Raw genomic sequence first — 23,864 nt, 5'->3', positions numbered from 1 at the left:
TTTTCTACTGTGCCTGCCTTCACATGGAGTCTAGAGATTCAAGCTTATGTATTCATTTCTATAACAACTGTCCCCCGCTGAACTACCTCCACAACGCGAATGTGACATTTTCATGGCTTAAGTATGTGTTTTGTATAATTTGAAAATTATGTGTGTTTGGCATTCCGTAATATGGATATTATGTATTTTATGTAAGTCCTTTGTATGTTATATATGCTTTAGAGTTTATAGAGTCCTAATTTATTTTTAATTATAGAATTCAACTCATGGATATTTCACCAAAGTTGTATGTGAAAATAATTCTAGTTAAAATTCTACAAAATTATTCTGTCACAATGTCTGACTTTTCAACTTTACTGGGTTTTACTAACATTTACCAAATCTGCAGTGACTATTATACCCTAGCCCCAAAAGCATGAAAGAAAAGCTTCACATTTCTCTATGTTTTTAAAAATATTTAATGTTTCCAGACATACAATTTTTGTCAAATCTGTGAGTTTTCAAAAGCCTTGTATCTCAGTACAATTAATTCACAATTATTGGAGTGGTTCATTTTATCTTAGTGTAATTTATTTATTCCCAATTAGTATATTTTCTGGGCTTATCGATCATTCATATCTCCCCTTTGTGAATTACTTGCTGTGTATTTTATCCATTTTCTATCAGATTATTATGTTCATATTGGTTTTGGCAGTTCATGTATAAACACAAATACTAATCCTGTTGGCCAGTCATACTCACTATACAACAGTGGCCTGTTGTTAAATCAAACATTGGATTGCTAAGTTTTGCCTGGCATGAATGTTTTTGAAATTCAAATTAAAATTAAACCATAGACAAGAAAGTTGGTACTCCCCAAGTCCGTGAGCTCAGAAAAGCTCTGCGCTGTTTTACGTTTTCTTACTTGTCCCTTCCCTGTTCTGAGAAAGTTCTGGCTGGCCACTCGGCTTTGATAATATCTATATCTGCGTGTAGAGTGAGTCACTCAGAATAACAGCAATGCTAAATGCGGCCCAGCTCTGAGAGTGATCGGCCTCGGGTTATTCGGCCTGCTAGGATGTTTCACTGAGAGGGAAACTGTCATTAATGAGGTTCAACAGAAGCCATGGCTTCTCATCGGTGCACAGAGCCAGCTGTTGGCAAGGATGTGAAGCATGCTGGAGCAGCCGATCCTAGACTGACCGCTCAAAGTCCTGTCTCTCGGAAAATCTTTATGACAGAAGAAGTTGAGGAGTACCAACTTTCTTGTCCACAGTTTAATTATAATTTTAATTTCGAAACATCTGTGCAAGGCAAAACCTAGCAATCCAATGTTTGATTTAACAACAGGCCACTGTTGTATAGTGAGCATAGTAAGTAGGCCCAGGTAACTAAAGAAAACGAGGATAGAACAATAGCATGGTGATGTCAGCTGCATGGATATATTGGCTTGAGAATTCTCATCTGAAATCTTGAAGTAACTAAAGCTGTCTTTCTGTTACAGAGGTGTGGCGAAGTCTTGTTTGAGAATCCTGAGCAGAATGTCAAATGTGTTTGCATGCTAGGTAAGAAGGCTTCTTGTTTCAAATGTATTATGAATGTTGATGTCCTGTGGAGTTGCTGTTGTCTTGGTGTCTTACTGACTGCCTCTTGTTCTGTTATGAAGAGGCTTGTCAGTATGCCTGTGAGTTTATAAACAGCTATAATATTTTTGTGACGCACTCTATGATAAAAATGATTCTATTTTAGTAATTCTCTATAAGTCTGGGCCAATTCTTTTAAATCTCAGTGATTGTTGGGTCATCAGGATAGAATGCAATTGAGCGCTTTGTAGAAAAAAAAAATCCGTGATCTAAATGCAAGAAGAATCTTATTGTCCTCTCTAAGCCTGAGATTATAAGATAAATAATAAAACTATTAGGTATTACAATAGCATAAAAACCACAAAACACCCTCATTTACAAGGACTGGGAGAAGTATTTGAACTAATCTGAAGTCAACACAATTACCCACAATGCATCCTTAGTATTATAGTCAATAATCATTTTATCTTGTGAGAGAACATAGCATGGATGTCTTTTGTAGACTCGATAATATACACTATCCTGCTAAGAAATTCAGTCAGGGGCTGGAGAGATGGCTCAGCCGTTAAAGGCTAGGCTTACAACCAAAAATATAAGAAGTTCAGTCCGTAGTGTTTCACTCACTATAGATTAGGAATGAATACAGTGAGTATGAGTGGCACACTTAACCACTAAGTCAGGAATGGTCCAAACTACTACAATACGGAGGTTGAAGTAGTAATACAGTAAGTTCTAAACTATAGACTCTTTAGTAAGTCAACTGTAAGCCACTTAGGTATGCCCATGAGTTTTACATTAATTGTAATGTAAAATTTACAGCAGCAAGGGTTGACTATGTAATCCTGGCCAATTTTATTTGCATAACAGTCACACTTGTCCATTCTGACCTTGAGCGAGTTGTGTCAGCACTGTTCATTCCCTCTTACTAACAGCCTAGACTGCTTTTAAGATGAGCTCAAAACAGACCCAGCAAGGTAAACAGACACATTCGAATAGCTCAGCCAGTCATAATTCATGATAATAACCAAACAAATAACCAAAGGCTACTCATGATTCAAAAAGCAAACATGACACAGATAGCCTTCTAATCTTCCTTATTTTCTGTGCTATATTCATAGAGGATGTCTATATTGTTCTCATATGTTTTGAATTAAGATAGAAGCTTATAAGTCTACTGGAAATAGGACATTTTACTAGAAGTATATGAGCTATGATTAGAGCATACCTCTGCAGAATAATTTCAGCTATCCAATATTGGTTTTTAAACTTTGTAATTGCTTCAAAAACATTAATATCTCAAGATAATAGTTATGAATTATAGATAAAAAAGAGATGATATATGGATGGGTAGAGATAAATAGATAATAGATGATAGATTGATAGATAGATGATAGTAGGTAGATAGATGATATGCAAGCAAAAATAATGTTTCTCCAGCTATGTGTCGTCCCAACATTGGGTTTGAGAAGGTGTCTAATGACCACACTTTACCTGTTCATCCTTTAGTTCATTCAATTTCCACACAAACAAAATTACAGCTGAACTATTGTTACAGCCCTCTCACAAATAAGGAAACAGAAGCCAAGGCCTCAATCCTACAGACATCAATTAAAGGCCATGGAAATTTACATTGCTTATTTCCATCTGATCCAGAAACTTGTGTAAGTGTTTAACTCATGATGCTTTCAAAGACATGGGCATCTTCAATTTTGAATGAATTCTCCTGTGTTCTGCTTCTCTTGTAAATGGTTAACTAATTACAAGCCAAGAGAAAGATAATGAAGGACTGTCTAGTACTGCTCATGTGTGGGACCTCACTTAAGGGAAGTTTAATTACTTTTCCCATCTTCTGGTTCTATAGTGTGTTATATGTGACTGCCATAGGCATTTGTGACAATCAACATATCCCTGTTGATGTAGAATATATTAATATAAATCACTTGTGTTTTTCTAGCTACTTTCATAACTATTGCAGTTAATTGAGCACCTGAGATAAAAATAAAATCTATCCTGAGCATCTTGCATAGGTCATGTATTGTAAGTCAACTGAGAGATGTCCATTCCTTCAAATTACAGATATCTTTGACAAGATCAGTGTGTCGGTCATTAACCTTGTAGATTCCATTAGCTTGTTTTGATTATACAGAATTAAATAGCACAAAGGAAAAGTGAGAATGACAGTTTTGATGGAGAACACGTAGGAAGGACACACGATGTGTTATCTGTAAACACTATCTATGTACCACCTAGAATGCACAGTGGTGTGTAACAGAGGTCATGCTAGATACTTGGAGTCTCTCACACAGTAGAAATGTCCACACCCTTAAGGACCTCACACCGAAGAGGATTTAGACTTTTTTCCTATTTATCCTTTAAGGGAAATGATGCAAGTCTTGCTTCAAACATTGATAAAGTCCTTTGAAATCACAGATGAAAGAATACCAAAATAAAGCTTTCCTGATATTGATACAGATGGATTGATTTGCCGTTAGCCTGCAACTCACAAGGACTCTCTAGTGTGAGATGATGGGGAAAAAGTTTGAGGGATTCATTTCCCTAACATAAACAAGAGAAATTCACATCATGATGATGATGATGATGATGATGATGATGATGTCATCACTAAAACTGAGACCCTTTTGTATTTCGTTAAGAAGGAAGGTCTATGAAGGTGTCTCCTTTGTCTTGTGTGAGACATTAGTAGGTTATTTCTTCCTTTAAGAGAAGCCTATGAAGGCATGTATTTACCACTTCCTGGAATGCTTCTTGAGAAAACATTTTATCTCTGAAAGCAAGGGGTAAGGTACCTGGTATTTTTTCACAATTTTCATAATTTTTTTCAGGTGATTTTTGATAACACTACTTCAAATTAATCATAATTTCCAACTAAGAGAACAAAATATATACAACCCATATTTCCAAAACTTTATATTGGATGTTTAATGCTACCCCAGTATTGATCTCTGATGGGAGCCAACCTACGACTTTTCTATATTCTTAAGCTCCTGGACCTTCCTTTCTCTGTTCCCCCCTCCCTCCTTCCCCCACCCCACTTCAGTTTTGGGTGTCCCTGCATAGATTCTGGCTGTGGTCTGGTTTAAACAGGTGTGATAAGGAATAGCATGAGACTCACTAGCCAGGAATAATTTTTCGGGTCCTTCTTCCTCGCCAGTGAATACTCAGATCATTCTAGAGTGAAGGCGATTTTTGTATGTTGAATGGTCTACTTCATGACTTCTATGGAACAAGCCACCCTCTCAGAAAACCATGCCGCTGGCTCATTACCTTAAATGATACGTAAATGCCACAGTCGCCTTGAGTGACTCCAAAGCACTAAATCCAATATTAGTAGGGACTAATTACTGTCCTGTATGGGCTTTGCAGAGACTCATTTTCTGGTATCAGGAGAACAGCTCAGGTGGGGTTAGAGGGTAAATTGTGTGCTGCGAAGCTGTCTGTGCTGAGAATTAGCTGCTTAGTCCTTAAACTTGCTCACGGTGGCCAACTGCGGCCACCAAGTCAGCGAGTGGACTGTAGTAAACGGCTCCTTTCTCTGCTTCACGCTTAGGTCAGTGACTTCCAAGTTTCCTCCACTGCCAACCCCATGTCTATACTTATGTATGGCTCTCTCGTCAATTCCGATTAACTTTAGAACTTACGTAATTATATCAGAAGACACACGGCTTTATGGCAAAATGTGTTCCTTAACAAACTGTAAGGAAGTGACCCTGTAAAGAACAAGGAAGCAGACAGGGAATTATCTCTAATTATGCAAAAAAATTATGGAATATCCCAAATTACTAATGTTTCTTTCCAAGGATATAAAAGAAAACTGCTTATCAAAAAGAATGGGGAATATTTAAAGAATGATTGTTGTTGATTCAGTTCTTAGTTCATATGTTAGCCATACTCTGTAAAGTTATAAACTTCTCTCGTAAAAAGAAATTTCAAAAAGCCAAACATCAGATGTGGGTCATTTTTCTCTTCCCATTTCTCCTACTTTCAGAGCAGGGTTCTATTAAAATAAAAATCCCTCATTTGTGACTTATGATATTTTGGCTCATTTTCCCTGTTTTTATCAAGTTTTTTTTTTCTAGTTTGGAATAGTCTGTGACTTTGCTGCTGTTTCATACTTGATTTCATTTATGCTCTTAAGTGGTGTGGCCATTTGAATGTTCTGGAAGAACTTGATTACCTGTCTGGCTCACATGTGATGTTTGCGTTAGACGTTTGAAATGTGCTACATAAACGCTGAGCTGGATTGATAATTTTCAGAGTAATGGGATACACTAAAGTCAAATAGTGTATCAGCACTCAACACAAGCTCAGTCTGTACTCCAGCCTCAGCCCTGAAACGCTGACCGTGCAGTCCTCTCATGCAAGCCGTTTCACCCCTTCTTCAGGTTCCGTTTACAAGGTGGAAATAGAAATATCTCTCCCTTCTAGGTGAAGGGGTTTTTCCATGATGGAATGAGATATTTTAATATGGGGCCAACACTAAATATCGGTGACCCGACAATAAGTTGATAAATAATAAACATTATTATTATTATTATTATTATTATTATTATTTATCACAGTGCAAGGCACTGTATGAGAGACTGGCAACCAGAGACCAACTGGAGCAGACTCTTCCTTCAAAATGCTTCCAATCCGATGAGATTCAACTCTTGAAACCCAGATGTGGGCCATGAACGTAACAAGAACGAATCATTTTTTAAGGCAAAAAGGTGTTGAGACTCCAGTGAAGAGACTCTGTGGAGCTGGAATGCGAGGGGCGTGGGGTTTAGCTGTGAATGCAGACCAGTAGCAGGACTGGGGTGGTATAAAAGGCCACATCCAAAAGCAGTGATACAAGGAAATGGATGGGAAGGACGCGTTCAGGCCACCAACAGGGTAAAGGGGAACAGTGTGAAGGAATGAAAACCCTAACAGACTGCTGACATCCTCTCTAAAAGTAACAAGTCTTGGAAGGCCAACAGCTCTAGCCTTTGGTGTGAGTGCAGTTCAAGGGCAGGTTTCAAGTAGTTATAAAGTATCGTGAAACACTCTGTAAACTCATTTCTGCTACATAGTATTAAACAAAACTATAGGTCAGTTCCTCGTAAAATGAACCCTTTATTTTTTTTAATTTAATGTGTGGTCTGAGCACCACATGGATGCAGTGCCTACAGAGAGGCCAGGAGAGGGTGTGAGATGTGTGAGAATTAATCATGATGGCGAGCCACCATGTGGATGCTGGGAACCACACCCAGGTCCTTTGCAAGAGCAGCCAGTACTTGTAACTTCTGAGCAATGTCCTCCCTCCTCGGTTCCTTATTTTTTAAATCTAGCATCTTATGATATAGCTCTGACTGCCTTGGAACTTATTATGTAGCCCAGGCTAACCTCAAATTCTCAGTGAGCCTCCTGCCTCTGGTTTCTGAGATTAGCGAAGTGAGCCATAGTTGCAACCTATTTCCGATGGATTTTTTTTTTAAATGAGTAGTGAACAGCTTTGGCGTATTTTGAAAATGAAACCACCTCGAGTTGTCCAAGCAAGTAGTCATTTCCATGTGCATGTTCGCTCTTTAGGAATAAGTAATATGAGAAATAATAACCGGAAATATTTATAAATGGTCTTTATTGGTTGTTAAAGAGAGGCCACTGGAAGGACTACCGTATGTTCACTTGACATTAAAATTAAGGTCTACACTTAAAGGGGAAAGTTCAGGGGTCGAATTTTGACTTGTCAAGACTAGAATGCCCCACCAGTTTGACTTCAGCTTACACATAGAAAGTATATCGTCCATATCACTGGCACACCGTTTTCTCTTCCCATATGCTTGTTTAAGTAATGACGCCTCGGGGCAACATTTTCTAACTGCAACAGAATGCAAAACGGAGCCCGGACGTTCCCAAGTGAGAGCAGCGGAGGGTAATTTCCACCACTCCCCAGGACCCTGTTTTGTCTGAGCATGACATTCGCACCGAATGGCGTGCTGTGTTTCTGTCCGCATACTCCATGCTGTCCCTCAGCCTCCCGCCACAGCACATTATACACAGAACATAAACATTACAGAAACAGCGACTCGGTTTTTATTCCCTGCTGAGCGTGCGGCAACCTGGAAGATCTCCCTGCCCGTGTCCTAATAGGAGGCCATCATTTGCTGAGCGGATACATGCTGATCATTTGTGGGAGCTGTAGTCACCTGCGGGCATTGTTCAAATGTGCCAGGGCCAGGTTGTTACAGGAAAAAAAAAAACCCAAGCAAAAACAAAATAACCAAAATGAAACAAAAACTTCATGCTGCTAGGCCCTAACACGGCCAGTACCCAGGTCAGATCCTCTGGGAATGAAAGAGCAGTTCCCAAGCAGAATATTCTCTGTCTCTGAGTTGAAGTCTGTAGTTCTGTGCAGGCGGGCAGTGCGAGAGGGGGTGCCTAACTCTCTGCTGAGCGCTGCGAGCGAGTGCTGACATGGGTGAGCGAGGCAGGATCCTCTGCAGAGCGAGCAGGTTGCTCTGGGGCATGACGCTGTGTTTGAGGAACGAGGTGGCCCACTAGTCTATCTTCTCTATCCTTATAAAAATACGCAAAAGAATCATTTCACTCTGAGGTTCGGGCTTCGAATCTTCTTCCACAAGCCCACTGTTCCTTCAAAGCTCGTACTTGAAAGTCAGCATCGCTCTGCGTGAGCTAGCGTCTCCCAGCTCTCGGGTCTCTTCCCATGGGAGGTTGCTGTTTACGCGCCAAAGCATGCTCTTCGGTGCGGCTGGACTCCAATAAGATCTGAACATGACAACCGGAGAAAAGACCAACCGACAGGAACCGGAGTTGTCAAACCCAGAAATGATAGACGTTTTGGTATTATGTCCGCTGTGTTTTCTCCCTGAAGGGAGAAAAAGTGTTTTTTAGTAAATCTACTCCCCCAGCATATAAAGTTGCAGTTGAAAGACATGGGCAGTTAGCAGGCATTTATATGTGTGTACTGCCTGCCAGCACAGACAGGCAAGGGCGGTGATACTCAGCCTTGAGAGAGTCATGGGCAGCAACACAAACCCCAGCACCACAGCCTGTTAAACTGTAGTAAACTGGACTTCTGTCTCATGGGAAAGGGCGGATAATCAGTAAGGAGCAAAAGAAAAGCAGGGGACAGCCTGGGGAAGCTGAGGTGGAAAGCCCTTGGGAAAGGTGTTGATAGTTCTAGGCAACAAAGGTGTTGAAAGGTACAAGCGACTCTATAAGGAAGAAGGTCACTATGCCTGCAGAATAAAATAAGACAAAATAGCTAATTGGGTATGAAGAAGACAGGGAAAACTAGAAAAGGCTGTAGGGCAGGACCAAAAAAAAAAAGTCTATTTAAGGATTAGTGAGCAAAGGATCCACAAAGGAACAAAGAGGCTTGAGACAGCTCATCTGCTCGGAGCAGTGTATGTCCAGGAGGAGTCTTCTACTAAGGAGACACCAGCTTAGGAGTGAGCAGGTGAGGAATGTTGAGCCCTGCCTGAACTGAGACAACTGTCACTGAAGACAAAACATGCAAGATACGAGAGTCGTTGAAGGACCTCGATAGGACTTCACGAAGGACTGAATGTAGGAGATGCTACTAAGTAGACAAGGTGCTGGCTTCCTCCTGCCCAGGACAGCACCTGGAGGACATGAGTTAAATTCCAGATGTGATTAATTTGAGGTACCCAGAAAACTCAGGTACAGGGGGGATCTTGAAGTTGGAAGGAAAGAACTCCATGTGGGCAGAGGTATATATTGGAAATGGGTATCATTCAGGGCAGGGTAAGGATCGACATGGGATAAACCTAGAGACGTTGAAGGAATGTTCATAAGGATTGAGCATGTTCAAGAGGAGTCTAGAGACCCATTACAAGGTAGGAGACTTAGAACAAGGGGACAGAAAGGCAGGAGAATGGCACTGTAGCCATATTAGCCAAGAGGAGAGGCTTCCATAGGAAGAAGATAATACCAGAAGGAAGCATTACAGAGATCAAGTGAGACCCAGGCTAATAAGTGCCTGAGAGACTTATGGGTATCCATGACAGCAACCAGCAGGCCCGTGAACAAAAGGTAGCATGGAGCTAAGGGGACAAGGAAACATTATATGGATATATAGCCTCCTGGGTGAGGGCTGAGATAATTCCATCTATCCAATCACTTTCAGCCTGACACTTTTGGGAGGAGGGAGAGGAGGAGCAGAGAGGGCATAAACACATAAATCTATTTATTTGAAATTAATATTATACAAAATGAGATATAAAAATGTGTAATATATTTATATACATATAAAATGGAATTGTATATCCAATATATGCAAGCATATATATTATATCCCTATGTTCTTATATCTTTAACCATGTACATTATAAGAAAATACAAAAAAAAAGTTAAAGCATTGAAAAATATTGTTTCTATTACATCAGTTGCCCCATACACAGAAACAGTTCTGAGAACCTGGTTGAAGTTAGCAACTGTGACCTAATATTTCGAGACCCTTTCCTTAAAATTAAAACACATATATCCAAACTTGAAGCGCTTTCCAAGAACACATTTCAGAGAAGTAAATACTCTCTGCTCATAAAGACCCTCCCCTTCTCTTTTCCCCTTAGCTGCCTCGTCTCCTCCTCCTCTTCCAATGGCCGGCCAAGGTAACCTGCATGGGGATGCCTAGATTCTAACCCACAACTTCCTCCCCTCCGTAACAAAAAGACTGCATTTGCCCTCCATTCTCCACTGTGCCTGCACATTCCCATGGAGTTCCCATTCTTGTCTGTCATTCTGACACGCGCACTCACCACTGTCCTACAACTCCAAAGAAACACGCAACAACCCCACGAAGATACAAAAAACCCGTAAGACTGTATATTCACACATAAACTTGCACCATTCAATGGTGACTCGAGGCTTTGGTATGGCCTGTCTTGGCCTATAAGGAGAGGCCTCTCTACAAATTCCGCCCAGGTGGTATGAAGCCACGCCCTCTCAGAATGAAAGTTCTTTCCAGAAGTAGAAGCTATTGGCTCCTCCTTGGCCGCTCCAGCTCCGCCTCCTCCTCACCAGCCTCGGTGTATGTTACGTTATGTAGATTTTTTCCTACAAGCGTTGCACACAGCAGCTATGCTTTTGTAATATTTCACAGGCAGTATCCTTTTCAGTCTTGACCCCCAAAACAGTACTCGAGCCTTTTGCTGAAGGGAGGGCATTTTTATAAATGTATTTCATTGCAAGTTTTTATCGTTTAAGTGGACATATGTAAACATAGATTACCTTACGAGGCCTCGGGCTGTCAATATCTAACCAATTGCTTCATAGCTATAAGTATACAAAGCTTTAAAAAGTTTGAGATTATAAGCATTGATCATGCACTTTCAGAATGAAATGACTGTTATTTATGACAGAATAAATCCCTGTTATTTAAAAAAAAATGCTTACTTGTTCCCGATACACCAATTGATGCCTTTGCCTCGTTTGAATGTCAGAACATTATATAAATGTTTATGGAAAAGTCATGTTTCTTATAAAGGATCCCTAAATATTTCTTCATCAGATTCTTAATCCCAATACATAGGTCATTAACTTAACAGAGAAGTAACTAATGAGTGCATTCTCAAGGAAGTTTTTATAAGCCCCAAACCTTCACAACTGACGCATTAATCCACGTTTTCGACATTTGTGAGTCCAGCATGAACACTACAAAACTTACTAATTGCTTCTCACCAAAAGGTCATGAAGAAAAATCCCAAAATGATGGTAATGCCTTGATTTTTGTTGTCTGGTGTCCAACTTCAAGGTGGACAACTATGTATGGATCTGATACATTTGATTTTTGGTCAACATCTTTAAAATGTTTGTGACTTGTAATCTAACCAAATAGTCCGTGTTATCAAATCTAACAAATCTTTATTTTTGTCTATACTCTGATCCTGGATTCCAGGAGCTCTAGCTCTGTGCAACACAAGAGAAAATTGGCAGTTTAATTCTGAGACATTCTATTCTGCAATACGGCCATGTATTGTTTGTCATTGGGGGCATGGTTTGAGAAATACATAATTAGGTGATTCTGTCGTTATTCCAATATCTGGGAATGGAGTCACACAAACCTAGAGGAAGAGCCTACTCCACACCCGAGCTAAATGGTACAAAATCCTAGATTGTGTGTATCCTAGGCTACAAACATATGTAGCATGTTTCTGTCTAGAGTGCTACACGCACGTATGTATAGCAAGGAGGAATTCGCGTACCTGGACATCTGTAAACCATGATAGATGTGGGAAGAGTATAAGACTGTGAGAACGCTCAGCTTCATGGTGATGTTGTGGTCCCCTTGTCTTGCACTCCCTCATTAACTGATTCATTGTGGAGAATGACCGGGAACCAACGTCAAAATGCTAATGGAGCTTAGAATCCCAAAAGGCTAGTGAAGAACAATATCTCTATTATTCCATGGCATGCTACCAATCTATCAGTTCTTGGAGCATGTCTGCTAAACACAGGAGAAGACGTACCATGTCCTATCGCTTTCAACAAATCATACTGTAGTGTCAAAAATCCCATTGTGCGATCTTACCTTCTTTTTAAAAAAAAATCAATCTTTTTGAAGTAAGTATTGAATTTTTGAAACATACAGTTTCTGTGTTTCATGGGGGGAAATTACATCTTAGTGCTCAAATCCTGCATTACTTATTGAATAGAGTTGTTAAGCATTAATCCTACCAGGTAGTCTGCGAAAGGTACCTATTCTATCTGTTTTCCTTTTTATATCAAGAAAAGCCCTCCTTTATGTGTCTTGTTTACAAGATAGGTGACTCGTGAAAAGCCAAGATGACTTGGGTGACAGAACATGAATGAATATGATTATATTTTGGATGATTTCACTGATACTTGGCTTAAGCAAACCTCTGAATGTTTAATAATGGTTTAGTTTTTTATATAAACCTGTAAATTATATATGATAATGGAGTCTGGTGTGATAGTTCAACACTTGTATCCACTGTGTACCCATTGTTAGATCAGGTCATTAGCCTTTCCCTCATTTTTTAAGGTTGATTTATGTATCTAATACTTGTGTGTGTGTTGCCTGCATGAGTTTATGTGCACTGTGTGTGCACCTGAGCCCGCAGAGGCCAGAAGAGGGCGCTATATTCCCTAGAGATGGAGTAATATGGAGTGCTAAGAAAGGAACCTGGGTCCTCTGCGGGGGCAGTTAGCCCTGTAACAACTGAATCATCTCTCCAGTCTCATTTCTGTGTCTCATCATTTCCTTACGTTTGGAACCTTCAAGCTCCCTTCTCTAGATCTTCATAAAACACACACTAGGTATTATAAACTGCCACCACTCAAACTCATCCAAAAGGCCAGACCTAACAGCTTCGGTGTGTTTTCCTTGTATCCCACTCTTCCCCAAGATGACAACTTTGACCAGCGTACTCGTGTGCCAAGCACCTAGAAGCTCAGGGGACAAGATCTCAAGCTCATGACTGCAGAACGCTGTACATTTCTAGCCCATTAAAAGACATTAATTTTTTTCCCCCTGTAGTGATTGAAGTGTTGAAAATGGAGAAGTCTCTGATTGGGGAGAGGGAAAAAAAAACATAAAATGAGACTCTATGTGTTAATTTTGTTTTCCAATATAAAAGCTTCTCAGACTAGTAGTCCCAAATGCTATTCTTTGAGAGAAAATTTTAAGCCAGATATGGTCTGATGCATGTCTTTAAATACCAGCACTCTAGAGGCAAAATTAGAGGTTTGAAGAGCTCTGTGAGTTCCAGGCCAACCTGTTCTATGTATAGCAAGTTCTAGGCCAACCAAGGCTACATAGGGAAATTTTGTTTGAGGAGTGAAAGAGGGGGAGGGGGAGGGAGAGAGGTCTTTCAAAGAGTAAAGATTAACTAATGATGTTTATGCATCCACATTTATTCTTAACAGCTTCATGCCATTCAACAGTCGATGTTACCGTTTAGATATGTATCAACACTTCTGATTGTCCTGATACTATTTTTCAGTGATTTATCTTCATTTATACTGTTTTTACCTTGTAATTTAAATGTCCCTTAATTCTGAAAAATGGGCAATTTTTTAAAGCTATAGAAAAATGAAGCCTTGCGAAGTTGGCTCATCTTTAAGAAACTACAGGTTGGTTTTTTAATACTTCCTGTGGCGTGGAATAAAAACTATGAATCCCGGGGTTGGGGATTTAGCTCAGTGGTAGAGCGCTTGCCTAGCGAGCGCAAGGTCCTGGGTTCGGTCCCCAACTCCGGAAAAAAAAAGAACAAAAAAAAAAAAAAAAAAAAAAAAAAAAAAAAAAAAAAACTATGAATCCCACACTACCGTTGGCAGGACACTGGCGGACAGACTGGCCTTTTCTCAGACCAACAGACTGGCCGACCTGTTCTCTGTTCTCATCCCTGCAGACTCTTTGCTCACATTCCCAGCCATCCGACCCCTGTGGTTAGCGGTCACAAACCAGGTAAAAATCAAAACCCTAGAGGCTTGTAATTTATCAGCCAGATTTATATCAGTAAACTCTCACCCCACAAAACGTCCACACAATGAACTCAGAGACAGTTGGTATTGATATAAACTGCCCACCTAGATAAGACAAATCGTCCTGTAATTATCCATCCCTTATAAGATATTCACAGCTACCTGTGGCTATTTAAAGCCATGTGCAATTTAGAACGACTTTCTCTTCCCCCATCTTCCTTCCAAAAGCCCATCTTTGCTACAGTTTCCCATCTTCCCCTCTCCAAACAGGAAGTCCCGCCTACTCGCCCAGTGATTGGCTCCCTGAAATCTTTAATCATTAGGGAACGTTCCGCCACAACTTCCTTCTAGACATATTCTCCCAAAGTCTCTACTCTGACACGCTTAACTTCATCATCACTTCTTCATTTGCAATTTACACTAGTAGAACTAAGGAACATGTCCTTACACTCACCGTCGGCTATTTATCCATACTGTTAAATATAACTATTTTCATTCTAATTATTAATTTTACTATGCATTCCTTTATAGAAAAAGATCACTGCTCACGGCTATAAAATCTTCCTCTCTATATGTGCATGCATGTATATGTTTATATCTACTTCATTCACTTTTCCTCTTGACAAATATATAGCTCTAGTTTTGGACTGCTACCAAAAATACTACTATAAAAGTTGTTAAACATTTTAAAAGTCTTTCATGTGCCTGTATGCGTGTGTGATGTGAACATATGATATCTATGTGACTATAGACACACATGTGGTAGTCAGAGGCAAACTTGGGTACAGGGCCCCATCTTCCACCTTGTGGGAGACAAATTCTTCCTGGTCATTGTGAATACCAAGCTAGCTGGCCTCTGGGCTCCCAGAAATTCTTCCGTCTCCGATTTCCATTGTGCCCAGCTTTCATAGAAGTTCTGAAAGTTTGAATTCGGGTTCTCATACTTATGTGGCAAACCATTTCTCCAGCCCATACATTTGTGTGTGTTTGTGTGTGTGTGTGTGTGTGTGTGTGTGTGTGTGTGTGTGTGTGTGTGTATGTGTGTGTACAAATTACCTACTTTCTGGAGTACGTACTCAGAACTACAGCTGTTGACTCAGAGGGAACATATATGTTCTGTTTTTACTGAACTCCACAAGTATTTCCTAAAGTGGCTACACCGGTCCGCACCCCCACTAGCTGTGTAGAAAGCTCCATAAATAATTCAACACTTGGTAATTATCCTAGAGCAAAAGTTAGAATGTATAATTCATCATTCAAATCAGTATGAACATTTTATGTAAATGACTTCTAATGAGAATTATGATTATCATTTATGTAAACATATTATCCGGTTGATGTTGGTGCTAATAGAGCAGGTATGTTTTATTCGCTTATAATCAATGAACATTAAAGATTGGGTAGAGTTTATTGCCCAGGCCAAATTAATCATCTCTTTTTTGTTGAATATTTAGAAACAAGTGGTCATAGTAAGCGTTCGCTCACTCAGGTGGAACAATAAACAAAACCCTAGTTCCTAAGTAAAAATTCTTTTCTGCTAAGCTAATAAATTTCCAGTTCTATTTACTACAAACTACATAACTAAATTTTTACAAAATTGAAATCAAAATATGAGAATTATAGTAAAAATATGGGAACAGACATAGCAGTGAGGGATGTTTTAGGGTAGAGAAAATGCCCTGTAGGTTGCTATAATAATGGATATATGTCATTACATGTTTGTCTGAACCCAGAAGACCTACAGATGCATCAGACACCAAGAGTGAATCCCCACACAGACCATAACCTCCAGTGATGTTAATATGTCATGTAGGTTCATCAGCTGTGGCAAATGAGTTAACTCTCATGAGAGACTGGCAACAAGGGACACTATGTGTGGGTGGGATGGGTGTCTTAAGAGAAACCTGTCTTTCTTCCCAATACGTCACTAAGAAAAATCAAAGACTATTTTAAAGACCTTAGAATGAAAATCTGGCCACCTACTTCTGAAATAATAGTAGTCTAGTACCTTACTAGGACATTACATATGTCAGTATTTCTAGATGAAACCTTTACACCATATTGTTGTGACCTTTATGTATATGTACCCTGGGAATGGGGTGGTGAAGTGTATACTCTTGGTCTGTTTATCAGTTTCTTTAGTGTTCACATGGACTGGTGGAGGCAAGATGGTTATTTCCAGCCAATATGGACAGTGAATTAAATTACAACTTTCCAATAGAAAATAATTTCAAGGAATGTCTCTGGCTTCCTGGGGGATGAAATTAGGCATGGTTGCTGTCTTTGTTTTGACTACTTCATAATTTCTAAATGTTCAATGAGGAAAGGTTATTTTATAATGAGAGGTTTTCTGTTATTTCTCTGATCTCTTAAGGTACAGAGATAATTTTACATCGTCTGCTTACATCACTAGAAATATATGGCAGGTATCAAATCTCTGATAAAGCCTGTATCTGTATCAATTCTCCTGTGAGGGGACATAAACAGGGTGGGGTTGTGTCTACAGATGTGCCTTGGGGTACCCACTGGGTAGCCACATTTTCGAAATGAGTCTGAGTTGCTATTCATTTCTGGCATAACTGTTCCGTCACACAAAACATATGATCTCAGCCACTCACTGTCATCTGGTCATTTATCTATCACAACAGCCTCAAAACAATATGAAGGCCAGGTAACTCAGGCGTGTGGTCTCATGACAGACGAAAGCCTTACAGAGAAAGCCCAGTAGTGGTCTCTGACACTGGGGTCAGGTAGGGACTCACAAACACAGTGTCACTCACTGTAGATGCGGGACTTTCTTAGATTCTCAAGTTGCAATATATGATATAACACATGTTACATGCATACACATGAGTATGCACACGCGCGCGTGCGCACACACACACACACACACACACACACACACAGCTTGTACTTGGACTCAGGCTGCCCTCCTTTAGGGTGTTATCAAGACATTTAAGATACACCAGGAAAGGTTAAAGCTTTCATTAGGCTATCAAACTAAAACCACAAGCACATTTCCAAGTTCAAGGTCTCCGCTCTGAACTGGTATCCATCCAAGCTTTCTGTCTGAGGGAAAAGTGACGTGTGTGCAGTTGTTGTGTGTGTTGTTGTTGACTTGTGTGCAGTTGTTGGTCTGCTGTCAGTATTCAGAGGAAAGTAATTAATGGTTTTACTTGTCCCAAGCTCTGTCACAAACAGAGGAAGACCCTGCTGATACAAAGCAATATAAAAACTATCACAATTTCCCAGGGTCCTGTGGTTATAGATATGTATGCATGGACAATTCTGAGTGGTAGGAAATTTTCACCCTTTGATTAAACTGATTTATTTATTCAGTTTACAGCTTCTATACCTTCGGACTATACTATAATTATAACAAAAGAAGCAAAGACAATAAAATCCCGCTGGAACTTTAAAAAAAAATAAAAGAAGTGGGGAAGACCTTAGAGCCGTGTGCAGCTGAGGTCTGCTGGGTTCGAAAGAGCCCTGAAAGGTTGCTCAGGGACAGGACTCTTGTGTAGAGCTTTGCTCTGAACAAAAGACACAAACCAGTCTTTGTTCAGACGCTATCATCCCATTCATTGTTTACTTACAGCGAAGTTAAATGTGCAGAGGCCCCTTCCAGGGAGTCGCATGTCTTTAAGTGGAAAGGTTGTCCCACGTCCGTTTCTAAAATAAGCCAGAACATTGGAAATGAATCCAATGCTTTTCAAAAGTGCTATGTCTAGATCAGTTCAATTATCATTGTGAGTGTCAGTAATGCATTAAGACTTATTTCGTATAATTATAAATTAATAAATGTAGGGGATTTTCCCTTTTACCTTTTCCTTGGGATCTATGCTGTTCCGTGCCTAGTTATTCCAGAGCTTAGAATCTGTAGCTGAGTGGTCCATCCTGACAAGGACTGATGTGTCCGACAGAAATACAAGCCAGGATGTGTAGCAGGGATGAACCTTTACACTTAAGAGTCCAACAGGAAATGGAGACAGAATGAAGCAATCGAGGTAGTCAAGTTAGACTGTACCATTTCGGATGGTCAATGGGCCAGCCTGTCTGTGAAGGGTACCGTCAGGACGTCTTAATACATGCCCCAGAGTTAAGATAAGGCTGGGCCTCATATGCACAGTGTGCTCCTTCCCATACACGCCACGACAAACTTAACTCACACAGGAGACATTCTCAGAGACTAGCAACAGCTAATAATGAAATAGAGCAATTTTGACAAGAAGTAGTAATAAAATTGCCAGTGTGACTGCTTTTTGCTTCAGGGCCATTATTAAGTAAAATTAGTGCTTTGGCCATAAGTGCCATGACATCTCCCCACTGTGTCTGATAGGTTCTAGGCCAATATCCAACACATAGAGACTAGGTCATGCTCTACCCAGAAAGCTTGACAGTAGTATAAACTCGTCTTTCTTTTAGCTCGCCCTCAGAGAAAGGTAATTGAGCAAACTGCAAGGGCTATAATACCAGCTTTTGAAACTCCTAAGATTGTCCCCTGAAGGAATTAACCCTGCAGTCTGTGACCCGGGTCAGGGGCCACATCCTCTCTGCAAATAGGTATGAGGAAGTACGGTTGCAGGCAGCGAACACCCCTGCGATTTGATTCCTGTTAGACATCTTGTGGGGACTGTCTAGAATTTCCCTCCTTAATATTTAATAATTCTTAATCTTATATGACCCTGAATAACTTGGTTTATCTAATTTCCCTCAAAAAAAACCATCCATCCCCCAAAAATCCTCACAAATTCTTGGCACTGTTATGAGACTCTCGATAGAAAGAAAACTGGGACGAAGAAGCTAACCAGGTTATGGTAGAAATGACAGAGAAGAGACTGAATTCCCAGGCTGGGAGGCAGGGGAGCAATGGGATCCTGAGAAGAATTCTTCAGGAGCACAGCGACAGCCTGTGTTTTAGTAACACTGAAGTGAACGCAGGTTCATGATGGGACTGATAACTAAACATCCTTGTTTAAAATAGCGTAGGCATGTGTGTGTATGTGTACATGCATGTGTGCAAGTGTGTGCACATGTGTGTGATGTGGTATGTCTGTGTATGTAATATGTGTGTATGGTGTGTGGTATGTGTGTATGGTGTGTGGTCTATGGTGTGGTGTGTGTGTGTGTGTATGTGTGGTGTGTGTGTGTGTGTACATGCTATGTGGTGTCTATGTGTGTATGTCTGTATGGTATCTGTGTATGTATGTGTGTATGGTGTCTCTGTGTCTGTGTGAGAGAAAGAATATGTATGTAGTGTGTGTGTGTGTGTGTGTGTGTGTGTGTGTGTGTGATGCAGTGGTCGCTTAGGTGTGTATGTGTGGTGTCTGTGTGTGTATGTGGGAGGGTGTGGTGTGTGTATCTGTGTGTGTGTATCTGTGTGTGTGTATCTGTGTGTGTATGTGGGAGGGTGTGGTGTGTGTATCTGTGTGTGTGTATCTGTGTGTGTGGTGTCTGTGTGTGTATGTGGGAGGGTGTGGTGTGTGTATCTGTGTGTGTGTATCTGTGTGTGTGGTGTATATGTGTGTATGGTTGTGTATGGTGTGTGTGTGTGTGTGTGTGTGGTGTCTGTGAGTGTGTCTGTATGGTATCTGTGTATGTATGTGCATATGGTGTCTGTGAGTGTATGTGCATATGGTGTCTGTGAGTGCGTGTGCAGTGTCACTGTGTGTTTGTGTGTATGTGTATGTATGTGAGAGGGTGTATGTGTTTCTGTGTGTGTGTATGTGTGTGTGTGTGTGTGTGTGTGTGTGTGTGTATCTGTATGTTTCTGAGGAAAGCTTTGAACACTCATGTCTCTATAAGAGGGACTACCTAGGCTCTTTGGCAGACAATCACATTCAAAATCTTCCTTGGCTCGTTGGAGAGCAAAAGGCCTCACAGATCTGAGATAAGGCTGTTGATTCCTCAGGCCTGAAATGTTGCCACCATCTGGCTGGAGTTTACTGCCACACTCTTACAAGCAATATTGAAGTTGAAGGTTTCTTCTTTGATATGAAGAACTTCGAGTCTAGAAGCTCCAAGAGGTACCTGCCACACAACAAAAGAAATGAATTCCTCAGCAAAAAGAAAAAACCCTTGCCTGGAACAAAGTATACATGGTATTTAGCCTCCTTTAGAAAACTCGGTTGGTGCTCCCCAACTCATCCTCAGCCTCCTTTAACGCACTGTGCAGCGATGAGGAACCAGCTGTTCCAGAGCTAGAACAGTGAGGAAGATTTCGAAGAGGAAAATAACCCTGGTGGGAAAATAGGAAGACAGTATTTAACTAGTAAAATTCCCTGTTACGGTCAGCAATGGTCTGGGAGTGTTTTCTGGTTTTGGTTTTGTCTTTTTAAGAAAGGAACAATTGAGAGTGCAAGCAGGGGGAAAGGTTATCTTGTATGAAAAGTTCAAATATTTGTCGTGCGTTGACGGAGTATCTGCACATGAAGTAAACAAGATCTCCTGGATTTGATGGCGTTTACCTCACACTGTGGACTTTAAAAACTAGACAAAGACCAGCTTGATATTAGTTCGTAATAAAGACTGCATAGAAAGACAGAGGAGGGGCAGAGGATGGCGTGGGGAGTGCGACTTTCATAGAAAAAAAAGGGGGGGTCTCTAAGATGACTTTGCAGGTAGGAAGCGCCACAAGAATGGAACAATCCAGAGAGCCAGACAGCAAGAGAGGATTCCAGAGACGCCGATGAGCGGGATCTTGACCAGTACTCTAAGCTGCTCCTTCTCGAACTTTAACCTGCACAGGAATCACACGCGGAAGTCGCCCGAGTGCTGGCTCTGGTTCACTCCGTTTGAAGCAGAGATTACGTAACTCTGAAAGATCCTTGCGGTCTGATACGACAGTTCCCCACAGTATAGTTTGATTAGCAAGTCCCCGTGGCTGTTGAAGCGCTGAGGTTCTGTTCTGAGTGCAGTGTTTTTTAACAGAAAACAGCAGGGCTTATCTCTTAAAGCGACCACACTTACTCCTGTGTGGAAAACAGATTCCATGTGGGCACTGGAAAGGAACGGTGATATTAGTCTCGGCAGGAAATTAGTGGCTTGGCCTCGGGAGATGCTAGTGGGGGCGGCGAGAAGCTTGGATTCAGGCAGCAGCTTGAAGACGTTGCTGATTAATTCTCGACTTTGGACGAGGTCTAATAAACAGAAGAACAGAGAAAGCCATGGATTTTTGGCCTAAGAAAATGAATAGAGGGTGGTATCATTAACGAAGGGTACTAGAGGCAGATGCCATGGTAACAGAGGAGGTAGGTGTTGTGGGTTCAATTGCATCCCCTTGAAATTCACTAATTAAAGTCCTAACCCTAGTAACTCACAATGTGATCTTATTGGGAAATAATGCCCACCACAGGTAATTAAGTTAAAATTGAGAGTAGGCCCTGGACCAGCGGGATGGGTGTGGCTCAGGGAAATGGGGGCACACGGAAGCACATGATCTTCTTTCAGTGTTCTTGGGGCATTGGTTCCCTGACCCCAAAGATGTTAAGCCCCACAGATTTCAAGCCCGCTATATAAAACAGTGTATGTTTGCACAGCACTCTCCTTCCTACTTTGCATAATTTCGGTTGTTTCTAATACATAATGCAGTGTAAATATCATGAAAATAATCTCTCTATATACTGTTGAGCTACGAATGACAAAAAAGTTAATACATGTTTGGTGCAGATTCATTTTTTTCCTGATGCTTTGCTCTGAGCATATAGAAGAGCCCTGTATAGTAATTGGGGTTCATCCTCTTCTCATTCACGTGTGTGCGTGTGTGTGTGTGTTTTCTGTCTTCACAAACACCAGGTGCCATTTCAGACGGTTGTGAGCCACCATGTGGTTGCTGGGATTTGAACTCAGGACCTCTGGAAGAGCAGTCAGTGCTCTTAACCGCTGAGCCATCTCCCCAGCCCCCTCTAGAGAATTTCAGGGAAAGCTCCTCCTCCTGAGGAAGGAGTGGCCTGGGGTAAAAGGACAGCTTGTGGGCATGCAGGTCAGGTGGTGCAGGCCCCTGATTCCAGATACTCTGGGCAAGTTCAAGGCCTGACTGGACTACTGAACAAGTTAAAGTTAGCCCTAACCACCAACTCAAAATCATAAATTAATTAATTAGTTAATTAATTAATTAAAAAGAACCCCCCACCCCCGGTGAGGCTGCAGCTCTGATAGAGTGCTTACCTAGTATGAGTGAGGCCCAGAGATCATTCAAAACGCCAGAAGGGGAGGTCTCATAGGAGAGCTGGGGAGGGTCAAACACAACTATAATCCTAACGGTCTGGAAGCAGAAGGGCCCCAAGTTTTGGCCAAGAAAAGAAAAATCAGCACCACTGTTGGATGAGAATTCAGATGTGAGGTCTTAGCGTGCTCGTGCTCATCATGAGTAGAAATACAGTTCCTCTTGGCACATCATCCGCCAGGCAGGATGCTAGGAGTCCAACGAAAGTGGAAGTTCTTTTCAAAGGTTACAATCTCGTGCAAGTGTTACTTGGGTACTTGTTTCCGGGCCACAGCCACCGTCGCCGCCGCCGTGGAGAGCAACACCTGGGATAAGGACACCCCTAGGCTTTCCACATGAGGTTTACAGCCGTAGTTCTAAGGATACTTGAGGCAATCATCAAGTCATCCTCCTTATTTTTCAGACGTTGGAACATCTAAGTTCATATGATCTTAATTATAACCACACTTTTATTTAAAGTGGGGAGCAATGGAAGCCTGTGGTAGCATAAATCACGACTCATCTAATCTTATTTAGGTCATATGAAAATAAATGGAGACCTTTGAAGTTAGTGAGTTTGTTCACTAATCCTCCCCCTCCCCCTATGCACACATCGCCTTAGGTTTCTTAGAACTGTTTGGACAGGAACTACCAAATTTTTTCCAGGAATTTTTATTTAAAAAATAGTAAGTTCAGTGTCTGTGCTATAAATCAGCATACGATTGTTTGGGACCAGAGCATCCCAGCTACCAAGGCCACTTCGAATATGCAGCTCACTGAAATAGCCAGAGGGGTATTGTTTTTACTTTTGTTTTTTTCTTGCCCTTGGTAATGGACAAATTAGAAGAAAACCTTAAATATAAAAATGACATCTATCACGTTCTTGACGCAGCTAAAGTAGTATTGGGTTAGGTATGGTGGGGGAAGCAGAGTTGTCTTGGAAGCAGTAGTCTATCTAGAGCTAGAGAGATGGCTCAATGGGTAAGAATACTGCTGCTCTTCCAGAGGGCCAGGGTTTGACTCTCAGCGCCCACACGGCATTTATACTCAACTCTAGAGGAGCCAACACCCTCTTCTGCCCTCTGGAGGCACAGCACACACGGGCAGATACCCACAAACAAAACAAAATAAACAATCTTTCCTGCTGGCCAAGAGTTTGTGGTGATAGATGAGAGATACATCGATGATGAAAAAGACGGATGATAGGTAAGTAATAAATAGTAGATTGATTGATAATAGATTGATATATACATGATAGATGATAGATGATAGGCAGATAATACATAAATAGATGAATAAATGATAGATTAGAGAGTTGATTGATGATGATAGATAGATAGATAGATAGATAGACAGACAGACAGACAGACAGACAGACAGTATAGCATTTTGTAACATGTTCTAATTTGGTTACATCTATTTCACTGTGGTAAGAACACTTGAGAGTCATCCTATCCTTTTAAACAAATCTTTAGCATACGATAAGTCGCCGTTGACTCGAGGCATGGTGCTATGACTGCGGCATATCTCTAAAGCTCGTGTCTTCTTTGTCTGATGAAATCTCATTTCTATTGGTGAAAACTTCGCATAGCCCTCTTTCCCTCAGCCTTAGTGCCTCCTTCTTC

The 23,864-nt window shown here is 41.0% G+C and overlaps 1 protein-coding gene and 1 long non-coding RNA gene across 4 annotated transcripts in view; one reads left to right on the top strand and one right to left on the bottom strand.

The window, feature by feature from the left end:
• The window catches only part of Pde7b (phosphodiesterase 7B), a 318,757-nt gene that overhangs the window by 94,127 nt on the left and 200,766 nt on the right, over positions 1 to 23,864 (top strand). The window contains exons 2-3 of one of the 2 annotated variants that reach the window (XM_039082864.2): positions 1,484 to 1,544; positions 10,163 to 10,201. In XM_039082864.2, the coding sequence (XP_038938792.1) occupies positions 1,484 to 1,544; positions 10,163 to 10,201 (100 nt within the window). 2 annotated transcript variants of the gene reach the window in all.
• Positions 3,737 to 22,521, bottom strand: LOC134484963 (uncharacterized). 2 transcript variants are annotated; one of them, XR_010062796.1, is made up of 3 exons: positions 22,203 to 22,521; positions 19,851 to 21,175; positions 3,737 to 17,708 (listed from the first exon to the last, which is right to left on the bottom strand). It is a non-coding gene; the product is annotated as an uncharacterized LOC134484963 (long non-coding RNA). The 2 variants fall into 2 exon arrangements; XR_010062795.1 differs by having other exon boundaries at positions 3,737 to 21,175.

The sequence above is a fragment of the Rattus norvegicus genome, chromosome 1 (assembly GCF_036323735.1).
Source record: "Rattus norvegicus strain BN/NHsdMcwi chromosome 1, GRCr8, whole genome shotgun sequence".
NCBI classification, from domain to species: domain Eukaryota; kingdom Metazoa; phylum Chordata; class Mammalia; order Rodentia; family Muridae; genus Rattus; species Rattus norvegicus.
This window is presented reverse-complemented; position numbering and strand designations above follow the sequence as displayed.